The sequence below is a fragment of the Pseudochaenichthys georgianus genome, chromosome 6, assembly GCF_902827115.2.
Source record: "Pseudochaenichthys georgianus chromosome 6, fPseGeo1.2, whole genome shotgun sequence".
NCBI lineage: Eukaryota > Metazoa > Chordata > Actinopteri > Perciformes > Channichthyidae > Pseudochaenichthys > Pseudochaenichthys georgianus.
Window position 1 is genome coordinate 26229876 of NC_047508.1, and position 19978 is coordinate 26249853.

The 19978-nt window shown below is 38.5% G+C and overlaps 1 protein-coding gene across 1 annotated transcript in view; it reads right to left on the minus strand.

Moving 5' to 3' along the window:
* Positions 1–19978, minus strand: part of LOC117448686 (voltage-dependent calcium channel subunit alpha-2/delta-1) — a 100909-nt gene that overhangs the window by 21386 nt on the left and 59545 nt on the right. Inside the window, exons 11-19 of the mRNA XM_034086033.1 lie at positions 11978–12136; positions 11359–11463; positions 10579–10657; positions 10186–10235; positions 10005–10094; positions 9823–9897; positions 9654–9734; positions 8119–8193; positions 315–386 (exon numbers count right to left, since the gene is read on the minus strand). Of these exons, the coding sequence (XP_033941924.1) occupies positions 315–386; positions 8119–8193; positions 9654–9734; positions 9823–9897; positions 10005–10094; positions 10186–10235; positions 10579–10657; positions 11359–11463; positions 11978–12136 (786 nt within the window). The remainder of the gene's footprint in view (positions 1–314; positions 387–8118; positions 8194–9653; positions 9735–9822; positions 9898–10004; positions 10095–10185; positions 10236–10578; positions 10658–11358; positions 11464–11977; positions 12137–19978) is intronic.

Here is a 19978-nt window from a genome sequence, read left to right on the forward strand (position 1 = left end):
TGGGAGAGATGAAGAAACAGACAGTGTAAATTAACTGTGTTTCACTGGATTTAAAAAAAATTCTGTCTCATAACCGCAGGCTAATAAATTAGGAACACTGAGTAAATCACATGCAGGGGCTTGTCATGATAGCTTTATGAGGAGACATGAGACATCTGGCACCCGAATACCTGCCTGGATGTATATCCTCCACTGAATATTTGCGTGAGTGTGTGTGTGTGTGTGTGTGTGTGTGTGTGTGTGTGTGTGTGTGTGTGTGTGTGTGTGTGTGTGTGTGTTTGTCAGGGGGATTTCAATATATCAGAACACTCCACCTCCACTTTGATGTCATTCTCCAGCTCAGCATCTAGGAAGTCCAGAGTAACAGGTTCCTGGAATTTAGGATTCTGAGAAAAAGGATGATATTTCAGTCTGAAGAGTCCAATAATACTGCACGCACGCACAAACCTAATGACAGAATAAGAGGATTGATGTGAACAAAGCAGAATAAACCTTTAGCCTTATCCTGCATTGCTTGAAACAAAGTTTATAATGTAATAACCCCCTTTCATATCACTTTATCGAAAGCGTGCTGAGTTGATAGAGTAAAATGTTATAAAGTTCAGACGACCGTATTACGATTGTTATTCAGAAATGGGTTCTTGCTATGGCAATCGGCCATTGAGAGGAAAATCCCCTGCATCTTAGAACTGGCATTGCATTGAATTACATCAAGTGTATTACAATTATTTTAGCCATACTGCTCTTTTATTTTCAATTCAAGAGTAATGCCAATCATTTTCCTTAACATATGACTCCAATGAAATCCGTGGTATAAAAAACAAAGGGCGCCATATGGCAGTATTTTGACAACATATCTGTGACACCAGACACAGCTGAATCAGATTTGATACAAAGTGACACTGGACCCTATTAATGTTTTGTCTTAAAAACCCAATACGACTGAGTGGCTTTATGGTGGTATAAAATGGTAGCAATAATCTAGTGCTTCTCTATAAAACAGCACTACATGGAATCTGATACGTGCCTCTCCTCCAAAGCGTTTGTTCACTCAAAAAAAAATGTTAAATATGTTGACATGTGCAAGGATGCATTTCAACTTTGAAAGAAGTAAAATAATTAAGAGTAGACACTGAAGGTTAAAATAAAAAAGCATGCAATAAACAATAAAGCAAAAATACTCAATCAAATAAAAAACATGTGTTAATTTTCTTACATTTGATGCAGGGTTAAAATAAATGAAGCAGCAAAGAAAAATGATGAAGAGGAAGCATCTCAGCATGAAAATGAGAAAAGAAAGAATAAAAGATCAAGAGGTACAACACTGAATGAAACATCAAACTAACACAACAACGAAAAAACAGGAGAGCATATGAAAAGAGCAAACATGGGAACACTGGTGGTGGGAACAGCAAAAGAAAGAGATCAAATGCAAAAAAAGAAGTCAGAAAAGAAGAGCACAAGAGAGAATACTGTATGTCAGCAGATGATTTGTAAAGGTGAGCTTGGATGTCAGATTCAAATAATGCTTCTGCAACTGAGGTGATTTGTACAATGAATATGAAATATGTACAAACATAATTAAAGAAAGGGAACAGGGGTCAAGGGAAATGTTGACAGGGCTGAAGGTCAGCATTACTATTCACCTGATGTCCCATTGAGATCCCATGATTGATTCAATGAGACAGTGTGTGATTGACAGGCCCTACACACATACACACTGTACTAACGGTTGATGAGGGGGGGAAATAATAAGCACGCCGTCTAGCTTGAATACACAATATCAGTGATATGTGCTACAAACAAAGACCATATGTATAAAGTGGACGTAGCCACCATAACGCCTAGAACTGGCTTTTGGAATGGTGTTTTCTAAGCCTCGAGGGTGGCATTTTTGCCGTAGCCATCTTGTTTTTTTGGAAACAGAAGTGACACAAGAGGGTGGGGCGAAGGACAACCAAACTCCAAGACATTTGAAATGAAAAAATGTGTACCATTAACTTTCATGAAGTGTGAAAGGGTAAAGGTTCGAACAAATTGTGGTATCAACCTGTCAATCTCAAGGGGCCATGCCTTAAAAAATACTTTGCTTTATTGTGAAACTAACTCTAAATCGGACCATACTTTACAAATAAACATGCTGTATTTATAAGGACATACAACTAACTAATGGGATTATAAACTTATATTCATCATAATGAGTTAACTTAAACGTCTAAGGATAGAGGGTGTCGTTTTTCTCATACTGATATTCTGAACAATCTGTGCTGTTGTATTTGCTGTAAAGTGTCTCTACTGTAGGCTATTTTTATTTTATGTACAACACTTTGGCTCGACAAAAAATCATGTATAAATGTGTTATATAAATAAAACTTGATTTGATTCTATGCAATCTGTTTTATTTTTGCAGCCGGTTCACTCGCCCCCTGCAGGACACTACAACATATTCAAGTTTAAGGCACATTCATATCAGCTTCACTCTAACAATTCCAAGGTTATCGCTTGACAAACAAGCTTGATCTCAATACAACCTTGTTCTCTTCCCACTGTACTTTCTTTAGTTCCCACATATGCAAGCTGCACTTCTAAAACCAAAGTGTCACAACAAATGTTTAAATGGAAAATTGATAGGAAAGCAGAAGAAGCCAACAACATATCAAGGACTATATGACTGTTGCTATATCTACTACAGTACAGAACACTGAACACTGCTACCTTAAGGAGCTACCTCGGCTATCTTCACTACTTCTACTTTATCTCACCTCGTGAAAAGTGACAGCATATTTATTAGTGAGCCTGAGCTTCCTGTTTCGAATCCTTTTCTAGGAAAGTTATGAAAAGATGCACAATGATACATTTTGGTTTTCAAAAATATCTGGGGGCTTGGGGTTCAAAGTTCCTCAGAAAAACAACTTATCAAATACATACAAACACTTCCAGCTGCGATTCAGTCACCATTTTTAAGGAGTATTGCCACACACGCACACACCGACACCAGAGTCCTGCATCGGGTCGGGTACCCTACGAGTGACCCGCAAAAAAGGTGATTCGCGGGTGGTATTTTTTCAAACGCTTTTTTCCGGGTTCGGTTCTGGGTAAAACAAAGATGATGCGGGTCGGGTCGCGGGTATTGCATAATAAATATATTATAATAATAATAATAATTTAGTTTAATGTTTAAAATCCTCAGACCTCTCCCCCGCGGGACCGCGCATAATCATTACCTCTGCAGCGCATCAATCTGCTGCTGTGTGCAATAGAGTCTGGATGCAGTCAGACCGCAGCAAGGAGGCGGATCCCAAAGGGGGCGGATCCTATAGGGGGCGTTTCCTAAAGGGTTATGAACCCCGCCCCCCACATATTTCTTAAAGGTATATGACGCTCTGTTTCTCATTTATTTTAATGCTTTGAATGAATCATAAACGAAGAATGAAGAGTATACAACCCACAGAAGACAAATTAATTGACCTATTGACAGATCATAATGAATACAGAGTCAATTTGATAGTTTATCATAACATAGGATACATTAAACTCATAAATTGTAGGCATATCATTTTTTACTGTTTGTGCAGTGGTAGTAATTATTATTCAAATCAATCAACTACGTTTTATGGAAGATATTGCTGTATATCATTTAACAACATGAGTAGAGGTTTCTGTACACCTAAAATACTGAAGTTGAAGTTACTGTCCTGATGTGTATCATTCATTTGTTCATGTTGTGTCTGGTGGTAAGATTAATTAATTAATTAACGTATTTATTATTTTTCAAACATTACAATACACATCAAATACTAAACATGAAATGTATAGTACATACCAATACATTGTACAAAGGAAAATATACTACATACAAAGAAGAAAGTCTTCATTAAACATAAACATTTTATTGGGTGTTCTAATTCAGCAACTACAAAATATGTGCCCAGATTTAATTATCTCTGACTTCATCAACCAAAAGATCAATTTTGATATTTAACATGACATACACACTGTCTGCCTTATACAACTTTTGTTGGTCATCTTTGAATATCATCCAAGTTTTGTAGATGGACAATTTTGCTATTATTAGTATAAGGTTTACACTAGGCTATATATTTCACTATGGGGTGTGTTAAGACCCAGAATGATATTTGGCTATTTCTGTGTACATTTCACTTTGAACAGAGACAAGATAAGGGCAGCAACTTGAGTTGCCCAAGCATTGACATGAAACAAACATAATGGTCTGTCTCCTCTGTGACCAAACAAACAGCACATAGAGGAGTAGGGACAAGCTTCCATTTGTACAGGTTTTACATATTTGGAAGAATGTCATGTAATATTTGAAAATGGAATTCTGGCAATTGACCCTCTGGAGAAATTGTCTGTAGCTGCCATACATTATTTGACTTGCTGTTTGTCAACCACAGCTTCCCAGTACGTCTGTATGTATGATGTCTGCTTATATTGTTTTACAATTACATCCTGTCAGAACCATGTGTACATTGTCAATGTAATCTTATTCAAAGGAAGAATCAGAGCATAATAAATGAAGCGGTAATACACTAATACTTGCTATGCACCCAATGTCTGATGCATTATGAACATTCTTATAATGTATTATAATCAGCTTATAACACTGTATAATTATAGTTATAAGAACTCATTAATGCTCATAAATGAACTAGTTGATGTGGGATTCAACAATAGTAGGACTCAAGTGTCTCCATTCTCTTATGTAGGGTGTGAGCTTGCTTTACTGAACAGGACTATGAAGCACAGCTTCCCAGTATGTCTGTATGTACAGTATGATGTCTGCTTGTATATTGTTTTACAATTACATCCTGTCAGAGCCATGTGTACATTGTCAATGTAATCTTTGGGTTTTGCTTCTATTATTTAGAAGCAGGAGCCATTTTTTAGGGATTGCCTTTCTAATAATGAATAATTCACTTACCCAATTCCTTTTATCCTGAAGCTTATGGCATATCTTTAATGCAAATTATACCTGAGTTAATCCAATGTTGATACATTAATGAATTTCCTCTAAGATCCGTTATATACTTAGATCCCCAAAAGGTCTGGTTTCCAACCTCATCTCCTGTACGGCTCCTTTAGTGTTCCACCCCCTGCTTTCTGCCAGCTAGCCCATCTTTTAATGACACATTGATAGAAAGAAGGAATCCCTGTTAAAATCAAGGTCTTTTCCGAATCAATTGAGAAATAGTTTAGGCAATAGCTTCCAGTCCCCTGATGTTGGGTGATTGATCCATAATACGCTTCAACCAACCATAATGAAGTGCTTCTCTGTGAGATAAAAATATATAGCATTTTAAACCCTGTCTCATAATCTCCAGTGATAACTGATCTTTTTCAATTGTATGCCTCTTTCAGGCCAAATAGTCTAGGGGTAAGATGAATAACTTGGCTTTGGATAAGTTGAGCCTATAAATAAGGGAAAATACTGTACCGTACACCACATGGCTTTAATAAATACATATTGTTTATGAGGAGAGAAAAGCTGTGTTTTTCATCAACGCATATATGGAAAGGAAGTTACATCAACACACATAAGATAATTGCATAACACAAATTCCCCTTAAACCTTCATCTTAATCAAAGGAAGAATTAGAGCATAATAAATGAAGCGGTAATACTGGCTATGCATCATACTCATAATGTATTATAATTAGCTTATAACACTATAATTATTGTTATAGGAACTCATTGATGCTCATAAATGAAGCAGTTGATGTGGGATTCAGCAGTAGTAGGATTCAAGTGTCTCCATGCTCTTGTTCTGAAAACTTATGTAGGATTTAGAAGGCGTTTTTAGAATCGGCTATACAGTTATACAGAAGGACCAGAGTTTGCTCTGAATAGGAAGTGTTTTAAGGACGATTTCAGAACCTATGGTGTAGGACTAAAACGCATACACGCATATTACAATCACTCACTTAGACTGGCCTCCAATGTGTTAAACCTGTATCTTTTTTTGTGTACTTGTCTAGGCGGATGATGTGTCCCTTCAAAATGTGGCAGGCAAGACAGTTTTCTAAATCTTACATCAATGATTGCTATTAAAAATCATTGCTATCTGAAACATTAAAATACAAGGTTATTTAATTTTCAACAGTGTAATAGAATCAGACCATACGATTTTCATCAGCATCCTGGGCTGTACAAAGAGCAGTTAGCACTGTTGTAAATATTTGAGAGAAGTATAAAAGTTTATTTTGTATAACATGTAAAGCCTAGAAACACAATATTTGTATGCACAAATTCAACAACAAATAAATTATTATTATTAACAGACAGAACAGACGTGACTAGGAACTCTCAAGTAAACACGTGTTTAGTTTAAATAAAGCCTCTCATTTTTGGTATAGAGCTTTGAAATAGGGCTTTGAATTTGAAACATTAAGGCTTCTACACAATTTCTGAACACACGATGGCAGCAGTTAATGCAGAAAAAAAAGAAAAGGCACAGTAAAGCTGAGAGTCATTCACATCCCTTGAATGCGTGGGGGGCGGGGTTCATAACCCTTTAGGAAACGCCCCCTATAGGATCCGCCCCCTTTAGGATTCGCATCCTTGCTGCGGTCTGCATCCAGACCCATCTCGCTGTGCGCGCCACATTCGAAATGGCTGAGGTGAAGCTCTCTAGCGGAGAATACAGCATTTCAATAACACTTCCTCAAGAGCGAAATCCAACGTCTGGGAGGCTTTTGGTGTCATCCTAGATGGAGAAAATAACCTACATCCCACGCTTTTTGAGACAAATATGCAACTGCGTGTGTTAATAAATGCACGTTTTCACTGCTCATATATATGCGGGTTCGGGTCGGGTTGCGGATCTTGTGCCGACGGGTCGGGTCGGGTTGCAGATCTTGTGCCGACGGGTCGGGTCGGGTCGGGTTGCAGAACTAATTGGCAATATGTGCGGGTAGCGGGGCGGGTTCGGTATTGCACGTCGCGGGTGAAAATCAGACCCGTGCAGGACTCTGACCCACACACACACATACATGCATGCACGCACGCACGCACACACACACACACACACACACACACACACACACACACACACACACACACACACACACACACACACACACACACACACACACACACACACACACACACACACACACACACACACACACACACACACACACACACACACACACACACACACACACACACACACACACACACACACACACACACACACACACACACACACACACACACACACACACACACACACACACACACACACACACACACACACACAGGGAAATCTCCTTTGTTCAAAGAAGGGGGAGAGAGATAGGTCATCATGGCCCCACAAACTGAACTCCCATGCAGCACATGGCCGCTGTGCAGCCTGTAAGAACCTGCTTGCCCCGGGCTGAAGGTAGTGGGTTTCAACCTCTTGTGGGGTCGTGGCTAATTATCACCAGGTTGCATCTTAATACCTGCCATTGGCTACACAAAATCCTGCTTCCTTTAAGTCAGACAAAACAAATTTGATATGGTACCACACGCAGTTTTGCTGGATTTGCTGGATCTTTCAGTTTGAGCCTAATTATAAACATAGTTTAAGTTGTTACTTGAATTGGCTAAAAGTAAGCTTGTACAATAGAAGCTGCCATAAAACAAATATGTTCCTCTTTTCCTTCATATAAAACGTAATCTACATACAAAACGCAAACACTATTAGCATGATATATTCCTATGGATAAAACATTTAATTTTATTATGGGGTGTACTACTTTCACTTTCAAACACATTATCTCTACTTTATGCCCCGCAGCTTCTTTTCATCCTTCATTTTTAAACATTTATGCTAGTTCCCTGCCAAGTCTACATATCTATTTTATCACACATGGTAAAGAGTGACCTTCTAGCAAGAACTGACGATATCAAGTCATACTCTAACTGGAGAATTAGTTATTTTTATGAAAATAATAAGGAGATGGCATATGAAACAGTCTGAAAAGAACCAGCTCAGTCTGCTAGAAAGCATATTTCTCATTGAGCAGAAGCAGTGATTTTGTAATCATTAGGACAATTCAGAATATAATACTTTGCGTCAAGAGATAAAGAAATGTGTTGGGCCAGATGCCATACCTTTGGCTGGAGATTGGGGTGCAGCAGGACATATCCATTAGGATCAATGGCAAAGTAGTATCCATTTGGACCAATCTGAAGGAAAAAAAGAACATAGGAGTGGGGAATTAAATATGTGTAGAGAAAGCCACATGATGCCTGTAGACAGGGTTGGGTTGTAACGGAATACATGTAACGGCGTTACGTAATCAGAATACAAAAATCAAGTAACTGTATTCAGCTCGCGTTACATTTGAAAAACGAGTAATCTGATTACAGTTACTTTCGTAAACCTGAAGTGAATACATTTTGGATTACTTATTGGAATTATTGGTGGAAAGATTTCCTCACAACATTTAATATTCATTACTAAAGGTACAGCCGAATCATCACAGCGCACAAACACTTTTACCGCTGCAGATGGACCAAAAAAGGGAGCGTTTGAAAAAAAAGGGGCGGGTCCGCTCAGTGAAACAATAACAACGAAACATGGAGGAACAAAAGTCTGCGTTTAAGTCGTGTATGTGTTTAGAGGTGTGTGTGGTTAAAACACATCAGCCTGCGGTCGCTCTTTAGCCTTATGATTCTGAAGGTTAACACAGCGAAGGCGGTGCGTGAAAGGCGGTGCGTGAAAGGCGGTGCGTGAAAGGCACTGCGCGCTCGGCTTCTCAGAGGCTGAGTTAACCCTCCCGCTGCCTCCTGGTGCTGCAGAGATTTCATGAAGTGAAGGAGGTGTTCCTTCTATAGAACAGCTGTGGGCAGCAAATACTGTGAGTGTCACGGACATTAATTCATAGATCAAGGCAGACTGGTGCAATCTGTTTTGCCAATCCGGTGCTTAAACAAATATAGCTCTACACCCCTGGCCGAAATGTCCTTAAAATGAAGTCTGAGTTCGACATTTTAATTCATGTCCTGCCAACACTAGCAGGACAGAAGGCGACACGCCCTTTCTAAGCCGTGTCCCTCACTCCTCACATCCCAAGCTGCATTCTCAAAACGTGTATTATGTTGTTACATCGTTTCAGATGTGATGTTTCAGTTGTGCTCTTGATAAGCCATTAAAACAGTAAAAACACGTTCAGTTTCCTTTTGCTTTTTGTGTCTCCTGTTCACCAAAACATACCACCTGTGATGGAAAAAGAAAGTAATCCAAAAGTAATCTAAAAGTAATCTGATTACGTTACTTTTTTAAGACACGTAACTGTAACTGTATTCGGATTACTTTCAGAGCCATGTAATCAGTAATCAGTAACTGATTACATTTACAAAGTAACCCTCCCAACCCTGCCTGTAGATAACAGTTGATAATAGGTGTTAAACATGTGTAAAATAAAGGCTTTAGTGGTCATAAAGTACAAGATTATACCTTGCAACAATGGGTCCGTAATGAACAGCAAAAGGTTTTATTCTAGTAAGACTTTATATAGACTTTAGAAAAGAACAACACATCTAATGAAATCACATCACTCACACCAGAGAGAATTGTCACAAGACTTTTGGTTGGAAACATATTTTTGTCAGCGTGCGTGTGTGCACATGGATGTTACACTCACTGTGAAGCGTGGTGTGAGGTTCTTGATGTCACCCAGAGACACGTCAATCCCCATCACACCGAGGATCAACTGATTCTGGTGCTGATGATAAAAAGATAAAACATTTATTCATCAAACCCTGCCACTGTTGTCTCCACTCATCATGTGTTTAAGTATATATTTACTGCACCTCGACATTCCTGTCATCTTTGGTCTTTGTTTTATTGAAGACAGGTAGAGTTCCAGTGATGACCAGTCCCAGCTCCTGATGGAGAGTCAAGCAAATGTTCTTATCAACTCAGGAATATTATTACTGCAGGAGCATTATTTCTGTACAGTTAAATGAATTATAGCACACAAAGTGTATCATACCAGAGCATCAAGGTATACATTAGTCCACTGGACCTGTTTGGCCTGCTTGTCTGCCAGAACCATTGGTCTACCCAGCACGTCCAGATACTCCTACAATATACAAACACATTTTCCAAATTACTGCTTTAATGATTTTCACATTCTTAATTCATGTGTAACATTATATATATCATGCTCCAACCTGTGTGTTTATTCTGATGGCTCCAATCGAAGGAATTTCATAAAAGTAACCTAAATAAATGTAAGACACATTAACCAAAGGTTAACGTCACAATGTCAGGGGAGGTTAGATTCAAGAAAGATATGTTATTTAAGAGATGATTGATAAGATAATTGACTGTGTAACATTTACAACCATTTACCCCCTTCTAAAACCCACATTAGTTTATTATCACTGCCCCACCCTTCTTGTATGTTTAGTATCGTTTCATACCACCCTTGCACCAGGTTAAAATCACTGTAATCACTACCAAGTTCTAGTCTAGTTTTGAGTGAAACTTGATTTAATACCAGGATTGTTATAAACTGATAACTATATATTCAGTATAGATGTGTGTTATGAACTGTACGGTACCTTTGTTGGAACAGGCCATCCACTGAATGGGTCCTTTATCATAGTTGTGTTGTCCTACTGAGAAGGTGAAGATCCTCACCTGGACCACAAGATTCATTTCAACAATATAAAACATGATGCAACCTTTAACATGAGAAACAGTTGTTTTTCAATTTTTTACATTCCAGCAATGTCTATTATTTATTATTCAGTTTAGGTAAGAAAATATTGTCTTTTCTGTAATAATGTTATGAAGAACTATGGTCACAAACAATTCATTTGAATGTAATTTATTATTTACATACATTTAGTTGGATAAATTAATATAGAAGACTATTTTTGAAGAAATAATCTTAACATGCAGTGGTGTATATTTCAACTACAACTACATTTACAAAAAAACATGAATGAGATACATTTTTAATCTAAGATGTTACTGTATGACAGTGATGTTGAAGTGTGTGTACAACCTGTTGATACATGCCCATCTGTGGGTGGGTGTCCATGTGTATGAGGGTGTGTGCGTGTGTGAGTAAAATATGCACAAAATATGCAAAACCGTCATTTGCCTTCTGCATACACTTTTAGTTTGGGAGGATATGCACAAGGAAGTTTGGACCCAAAGGGAAATCTAACAAGCTGAGCCAAATAAACACTACCACAGGCACACTTACACTTAGATAAAAGCAAAATATTCACACTGCAGTATCAAACGCCCCGGTCTGTGTGTGTGTGTGTGTGTGTGTGTGTGTGTGTGTGTGTGTGTGTGTGCGTGTCCGTGTCCGTGCTTCATCAACTTACCTTTTTGTCAGCATTGTACTTCTCCAGTATTGCCGAAGCTCTTTCCTCTCCTCCGTCAGTAAACAGCATAATGATCTTGTTGCAGTTTGCTCTGCTCACATTCGTCTAGTCAAAGGAAAAATATGGCAACAGTTCTTTGTTAATCATGTACTTTCACAGAGGTTGGGGCAAGATGGGTCAGTCTGTTTGTCCATCCCATTTTGGCTAGAGAAATAATCTTTTATAGACAATCATAAACGTGTTTTCAAGAGTCAAAACTCCACTTCTCTACCACACAATGATTCTAAAAAGGTATGTTAAAAGCAATATTCTGCTGTAAATATGCACCGTTCTCAGAAGAGAAAGCCAATTACTTTTACCAACCTCAAGAAATGTCAGTTTATGTCTATGTCAGACACCTAATAATGTTTATTTATCTGTTCTGGACAGTAGAGTTGAGGTAAAACTTTTAACCAGCAGATGGCAGTGAAAGACAATGCTCTGTAGCTGCTTACTATATTAAGGCATCACAGGTAACATTCATCATAACTTGTTCTACCTCTTGCGCTCTTAATTACACTCAAGTGAGACAAAATGTTGGTTTTTTTCAACAAAAAATACATCTTCTGCAAAATCTTACCATAGAGAGCTGCTCAAAAGCAAACTCAAAGCCTTTTGTGTAGTTTGTTATTCCTTTAGCTGTGATGTTCTTAACAGCGTCCTTCAGCAACTTCTTGTTCCTTACGTTGGCTTGAACCAGATGTTCGAAACACGCCGTTGTCTTCACCCTGGTGTTAAACTGGGAAACAGAGGCAAGGAATTATGACCTACAAATTATTCCTACAATTACGCCATGTATGCATAATAAATGCTAAAAATGCAGCACACACACACACAAACACTCCCACCTGGCCTTGGCTGTAATCAGGCTGTGGTAAACAGAAACATTCATCAAGGCCCACTAATTGCTTCACATCCTAGGAGCTCAAAGATTTGGTACCCATGGAAACAAGATTCTGCCATATTAGATCAAGGTTAGGCAGCACCATCGTTTTTTTAAAATATAAAAAAAGGTGAGACATACTCATGTCCACCACATATGCACAAACACTCCACCCACCACTAACAAAAAGCCTGCCTCCGTCCGTACTGTGCTCCAAGTTTAACTGATGGTGCATTTTTTTCATTGTTTAATGTCTGAACAACAGGAAACAGACTGTCCAAGTGGGAACAGAAAACAGATTTAAATTGTATAATGTTTAATAGTGGTATATGAAGCACGCAGGATAGCAGCGTAGTAAACCAGCACATATATTGTGTTGTAGAACTATTCTAAAACAATACTCTACCTCATCGCTCTAGTCTAAACTAATCTATGTGTCGTACGAGGCAGGCAAGAGGCAAGAGGCAAGGAGGCAAAAGAGCCATGAACGTATGGGTGTGTGTGTGTGTTTCCAATGAGGATGACAGCCTTCAAGTTCCTTTTAGATTGACAATAGCAGACATACATGTCTCCATTGGACTGAACACCAATACCACATGGCTGTGGTTTGACAAAAATACTGAATCAAGGCGACAGCACATAAACACGTTCAATCTCACACGTGCACACAAACACAATGGAAGTTCACATAATTGCCCCCGTAGCACAGACGGGGATCTTTAATCACATAATCTAATAAAAGAAGAAGTGTGGAAGGTGAGATATGGGAGCGTGAGGAGCAGGAAGTGACAGGAAGAGGACATAAAGAGAGGGGGGAAGCCGTGAATAGTGAATATAGGGTTTAAAAAGCAGGTTTTAAAGCAGGAGTGAGATGGTGTATCGTGTACAAAAACGTATGAGCTCAAATATTTGACACATCAATCTTAGTCTGATTAGAAAGATACTATTATTGTAGATCAGCAGTTCTTGTCAAAAATTTAGAAAATGCCTTTACAATTAGGGAAAGAACACATTCTATTTAGATAGTAATGCAGGCTGTGCACACAAATGTGCATACAGTATAATCTAATGCAAATTCCACTGTTCCCCTGTGATCCTATTACAACAGCTCTTGTCTATGTGTGTGTGTGCGCTTGTATGTGCATGTAGAGGTACTTGCTTTGGGAATGGATTAGTGATGACACAAGAGAGAAGGCTAATCTTCAATCCCTAATCCCGCGGGACTCCCTGCTGCTCAGGTTTTGTGCCCTGGCTTGCCCACTGGACTGACGCTGGCTAACAGCACCGACACCTTGCTATCACGGCCCAACAGGCTGGATGAAAGTGGCGGTGCCCCAGTGAGGTGCCAGGGTGAGGGAAAGTGAAAAAACAAGTGAAAAGAAAATTAGGAAATAATGAGCAGAAAGGAACAGCCATCAGCATTCTTTTGACCTACTGCAGCTGTTAAGAAAGTGTGTGGCCATCTTCCATGACCAAATGCCAACGTCCCTGGGCTACTGTTAATGAGCAGGGATTTATGGGCAATATCAGAGATTAACTAGAGAATGCAATTCCTGAAGAAATTGCTAGTGGGAATGCGTTATGCTGAAAACCTGACGCTAAACTGCTATTCTGAAATGTAATGTGTAAGAAGAAAGTGAAGAATTTAGATTGAAATGATACATGAACACTGGGGGCAGGAATGTGTGATGAGAGAAGTAAAGAAAGTAAAAAGGCTTGGAAAAGCAGCAGAATATTTGAACTGCAAACTTCTGAACTAACTTGATGGCGAATGATCTGTCGCCATGGCAACGGCATTTGATAACACCCCATAATACGTTTAGATGCGTTGATGGCTGCATCGTCACCAAACCTGTGAAGTTTTGGGCTGTTTGGAGTATTTTCACTGAAGCTATGAGAAAACCGTGTTTTATTACATTACTCTCTCTCTTCTCTCTCTCTCTTCGGCATATGATGATGACACCCCATAATTGAAGTCGAGCTGTTGAGGGCAGGACCATTAACCTTTATCTGAAGTCTGCTGCTCTGAGCATGCCAGTTGGAGCGATGACTTCATCGTGTTCCATTACACAGGTGTTTATATTTGAGCTAACGAGGTATGCAGAGATCACAGGTTTCCATCGTTCTGAATGAGAGATAAACCTCTTACATGTGAACGTTTTGTGGAAGAACCGTAACAGATATCTGTGAAATTTCAAAACGTGAAGCATGTCAAGGAACTTGAGTATCTGAAGTGTAATTTTTATGTAGTTTCGTGTTAATAATGTGGCCTTTTTGGCAGTTTAACTAAAGGTGTGCGGCTGCTGCTGTGAGGAAATATCAGCCTGAAATTACAATGGGCTTTAATGGAGGCATGTTGAAAGTGTTTGTCACTTCATGCCCTCAAAAGCATTTTGTTTAATTATTTTTGCTTAATTATTTGTAATTTTTCAAGCTACGAGATGTTTTCCTACGTTTGTCATGATAAATTATGTCTCAGGAATGTAGGGTTTGGGAATTATGGCAGTTTTAAAAAAATATATGAAGGCAAATTTCAAGATTTTCTACCCTCTAGCTGTGACATGACGCACTCTAGTTTAGTGGGAATGCAGTTAACAGCATTCCGACTTATTTTGGCCCTCTTCTCCTCCCGCATTGAACATCGCAGAAACTCCATTCAAACATCAAAACGTTCAGCTCGGTCGGGAATCGATGGCTATTACTTTTCTCATTCATAACTTTCATAATTCCAGAGATACATCCCATAATACATCACATTTTTAACCATTGAAGTCAATGGAGAAATTCTTCAACTTCAACAAATCTTCATGCAACTTCAACTGCTAACTGTTCATTCATACTTTCACTCAGAAACCTCATTCTAACTTTAAAATGTTACACATCTTTCTGACATTATTCGTGTAAAACAACTTTTAAATCTTGTTCAAAGATATTAAACATTGTTCAGACCTTGTTTTAGAGATTTTCTTCAGATTTTAATATTAACTAGAGTGCGTGATGTCACAGCTAGAGGGTAGGACATCTTGAACATTTTATAATTTTTTTAAAACTGCCATAATTCCCTACATTCCTGAGACATAATTTGTCATGACAAACGTAGGAAAACATCTCGTAGCTTGAAAAATGACAAATAATTAAGCAAAACAATTCAACAAAATGCCTCTTGAGGGCATGAAGTGACAAAAACGTTCATTTTTCCTCCATTAAATCCCATTGTAATTTCAGGCAGATATTTCCTCACGGTAGCAGCCGCACACCTTTAGTTAAACTGCCAAAAAGGCCACATTATTAACCCGAAACTACACAAATTACACTTCAGATACTCATTCCTTGACATGCTTCACGTTTTGGAATTTCACAGATATCGGTTACGGTTCTTCCACAAAACGTTCACATGTAAGAGGTTTATCTCTCATTCAGAACAATGGAAACCTGTGATCTCTGCACACCTCGTTAGCTCAAATATAAACACCTGTGTAATGGAACACGATGATGTCATCACTCCAACTGACATGCTCAGAGCAGCAGACTTCAGATAGCAGTGTGCTAACAGTCCAGCCGTGAAGACATCTACGGGACAGTTTTGAGATTTCTTCAAATGCCGTTGCCATGGCAACACAATGCTCGCCATGACACACGGCTTTCTCATAACTTCAGTGAAACTGCTCCAAACGCCCCAAAACTTCACAGGTGTGGTAACGATGCAGCCATCAACGCATCTAAGCGTATTATGGGGTGTCATCAAATGCCGTTGCCATGGCGACAGATCATTCGCCATCAAGTTTGCAGTTCAAATATTCTGCTGTTTTTCCAAGCCTTTTTACTTTCTTTTCTTCTCTCATCACACATTCAAGCCCCCAGTGGTCATGTATCATTTCAATCTAAATTCTTCACTTTCTTCTTACACATTACATTTCAGCATAGCAGTTTAGCGTCATATTTTCATCATAAAGCATTCCCACTAGCAATTTCTTCAGGAATTGCATTCTCTAGTTAATGTTAAAATCTGAAGAAAACCTCTAAAACAAGGTCTGAACAATGTTTAATATCTCTAGAAGTAAGAATCAGATTTAAAAGTTGTCAAAATAATGTCACAAAGATGTGTAACATTTTAAAGTTGGAATGAGGTTTCTGAGTGAAAGTATGAATGAACAGTTAGCAGTTGAAGTTGCATGAAGATTTGTTGAAGTTGAAGATTTTCTCCATTGACTTCAATGGTTTAAAATGGGATGTATTATGGGATGTATCTCTGGAATTATGAAAGTTATGAATGAGAAAGGTAAGAGCCATCGATTCCCGACCGAGCTTAATGTTTTGATGTTTGAACGGAGTTTCTGCGATGTTCAATGCGGGAGGAGAAGAGGGCCAAAATAAGTTGGCGGAATAATAATAATAAACTTTTCGTCCGTAGAATAACAGTTAGTTGGAATGCTGTTAACAGCATTCCCACTAAATGATTTAGTGTCAGGTTACAACACCCTCAGGGAAAACCGTAAGGAGCTGTGTGTGTGTGTGTGTGTAATGAGTAGATGAGTCAATGAGGGAAAGAAACAGATGAAAAAACAGAGGGACAGAGGTGTCAGAGCGACAGAATAATAAGGTTTTGCAAACTAATTAATGGTGATTATGGTTTATTAAAGTGTATTGTTGTCTCATTTGGGTAGCTTTGGAAAAATCGAGGACTTGAAAGTTATCTTTTAAGATCCTTAAAACATCTATGTAAGCCTTTCAATCCTTCTCAGATTGCTAACAGCAGTGGGGAAGATGCCGTTTTACAGGATGGTGGGAAAACAACTCAGACTAAAAAGTTTTAAGTCAAAACTTAGTTGGACTTCACTCTTTGAACCAATCTCATTCTGTCTCAGTATGTGTGTGTCTCTTTCTTAGGCACTCATACATCGAACACACTGAGCTCCCTGACAGATTCCAATAATTGTGCATCTTTGCAGAATCACAAGTCCACCGTGAAACAGAATACATTGTGTCCAAGACAAAGGATCCCTGGAGAGAGGAAACAGAGTCTGAATGGCTGTCTTTGTGCTAGGCAAAAGAAGACAGCTCCAATCTCTATAAAGACCCATTACAATAAACACCTCCACAGGCACCCATCTTAGCATCACACAGTCTTCTGATTGGCTCTTTCTGAGTGTCATCACAAGCGTGGAAGGCCTAGAATAGATGGTGAAAAAGGTGGAGAAATGGAGAGCTATGGAAGTGATTGGTGGGGGAGAAAAGTACAAATGAAGGGAAAGAAAGTGGAGGCAGTGAAAGGAGGAACGTTGGGGTAATGTATATAGAAGAGGAGGTGCGCAAAATGTACAGGGAGATCCTTCTTTGACACAAAGAGATGAATGGAGCTATACTGTACTGCAAAATGCTGAGAGGAATTGCATGCCTCAATGATGAAAGGTAACAGTGATGGAGAGATCAAGCGGGTGATGAATGAGTGTATCCTAGGGTGCACTCTTGTCAGAAATGCAGCTTTAATTCCTTTAGGTGAAGTGGGAATGTACACACAAACACACTCACGTACACGAAGGGAAATAGGTGGGGAGAGGGCATGTAGTGCAGAGTTGTAATCCTGTACACGAAATAGAGCAGTGGGTATTTCATTAAAGGTTTGTTTCAGGGTGGCCAGGCCTCAGAGAAATCCATATTTCATTACGTGTCATCCATCTCTGTCTCTCCTGTGTGAGTCTGTGTGTGGGGAGGGGTATGTTGTGCACGTGTGGGCACAACAGGTCTCCATGTGTGTACATTCTTTAGTAACACTTTATATTAAGGTACACAAATTAACCATCAACTAGTTGTTAATTAACATGCATATTAGCAGTATATTGACTCTTTATTAGTCATTATAAAACACTTATTAATGCCTTGTTCTGCATGACCATATTCTACAAGTAATAAGCCATTAGTTGAGAGTTTTTCCTCAATAACCCTCTAATTAGTGCTTATTTATTGCAAGTAAGGAAGTTGTTGTACATGAGTTTTGGTCTTAATATGCTCTACTCAATATGGGCCTAATAAAGTAGTAGTAGCCTACCACAAGAATAGTAATTCTACCATAATAACACTTATTAACAAGACATGAAACTATAAGTGTTAATTGTGTCTAAATAATTCAAAATTAGGTATTTATATCTAATAATATATGTTGGGGTATTGACAGTTCAGCTACCAATAGCAAGGTGATATTGACCTGTATGTTTCATATTTGCACAATTATATATTTGTAATTTTTTTTACTGAAGATTAGACAGGAAACCGGGCACAGGAAGTAGGAGAAAGTGAACTGAATAGCATGGCAGTAGACATCAATGAGTAGATTGCTACTAATTTTCCCTTTGCAACCTGAAGAGTAAAAGGGTAAATTCCGTCCGAAAGCAATGACTGTAAGTGTAAGCCTTACACTTACACTGTAAGGATTAGTAACATGTATTGTGTTTATGTGATGACATTTGGAGATGTTTAAACGGTTTGAACATAATGAGAAAAATGCGTTAGCATTCGCTTTAGCATTTGTGTTAGCATTCGCGCTAGCATTAGCATGCACGGTAGCGTTAGCATACATGCTAGCGTTAGCCATACTAGCCTGTACCGTTCTTATTATATATCCATGGCCTGTACACGTGCTTATTGCACAGCTAGCTAGCATTAGCTATATGTACCTTGTTTACACTTAGTGATCCTATGTGTTAGTATGTTACACTTGCATGTATGAGATCATTAAGTTGCTTGTAACTTTGAATGTCAGTGGACTACCAAATAAGTCAATAAAGGAGCATGGCTGCTCATTCCCTGGCTCTCAAAAGAGTTTGGCTGGCTGTTTAATCTATGTTCACACTGAGACAGTACAACACATAGAGAGAACAGTACACCTATTGTATCACAGTATGATCACAAAAAAATCTGTTTTTATTATTAAAACGTACAGGCTGCATTATGTGTTCTCAGCCTTGGAGAAACTTGACATGTTTTGGTATGTGTCTGAACCTCTCTTCAGTGGTTCATTAATAAAACAGATATTTCAACGTGTGCCTACTTTGTTCATGTACTGTTGAGGTTAATTTCAGTAGTTGTGTGCTATAATTTAGTGGGAATGCTGTTAACAGCATTCCAACTAACTGTTATTCTACGCACGAAAAGTTTATTATTATTATTCCGCCGACTTATTTTGGCCCTCTTCTCCTCCCGCATTGAACATCGCAGAAACTCCGTTCAAACATCAAAACGTTCAGCTCGGTCGGGAATCGATGGGTATTAGTTTTCTCATTCATAACTTTCATAATTCCAGAGATACATCCCATAATACATCACATTTTTAACCATTGAAGTCAATGGAGAAATTCTTCAACTTCAACAAATCTTCATGCAACTTCAACTGCTAACTGTTCATTCATACTTTCACTCATTCTCAAACCTCATTCTAACTTTAAAATGTTACACATCTTTCTGACATTATTCGTGTAAAACAACTTTTAAATCTTGTTCAAAGATATTAAAGATTGTTCAGACCTTGTTTTAGAGGTTTTCTTCAGATTTTAACATTAACTAGAGTGCGTGATGTCACAGCTAGAGGGTAGGACATCTTGAAAATGTTATAATTTTTTTCTGACATCTTTCTGACATTATTCGTGTAAAACAACTTTTAAATCTGATCTTTACTTTTAGAGATATTAAACATTGTTCAGACCT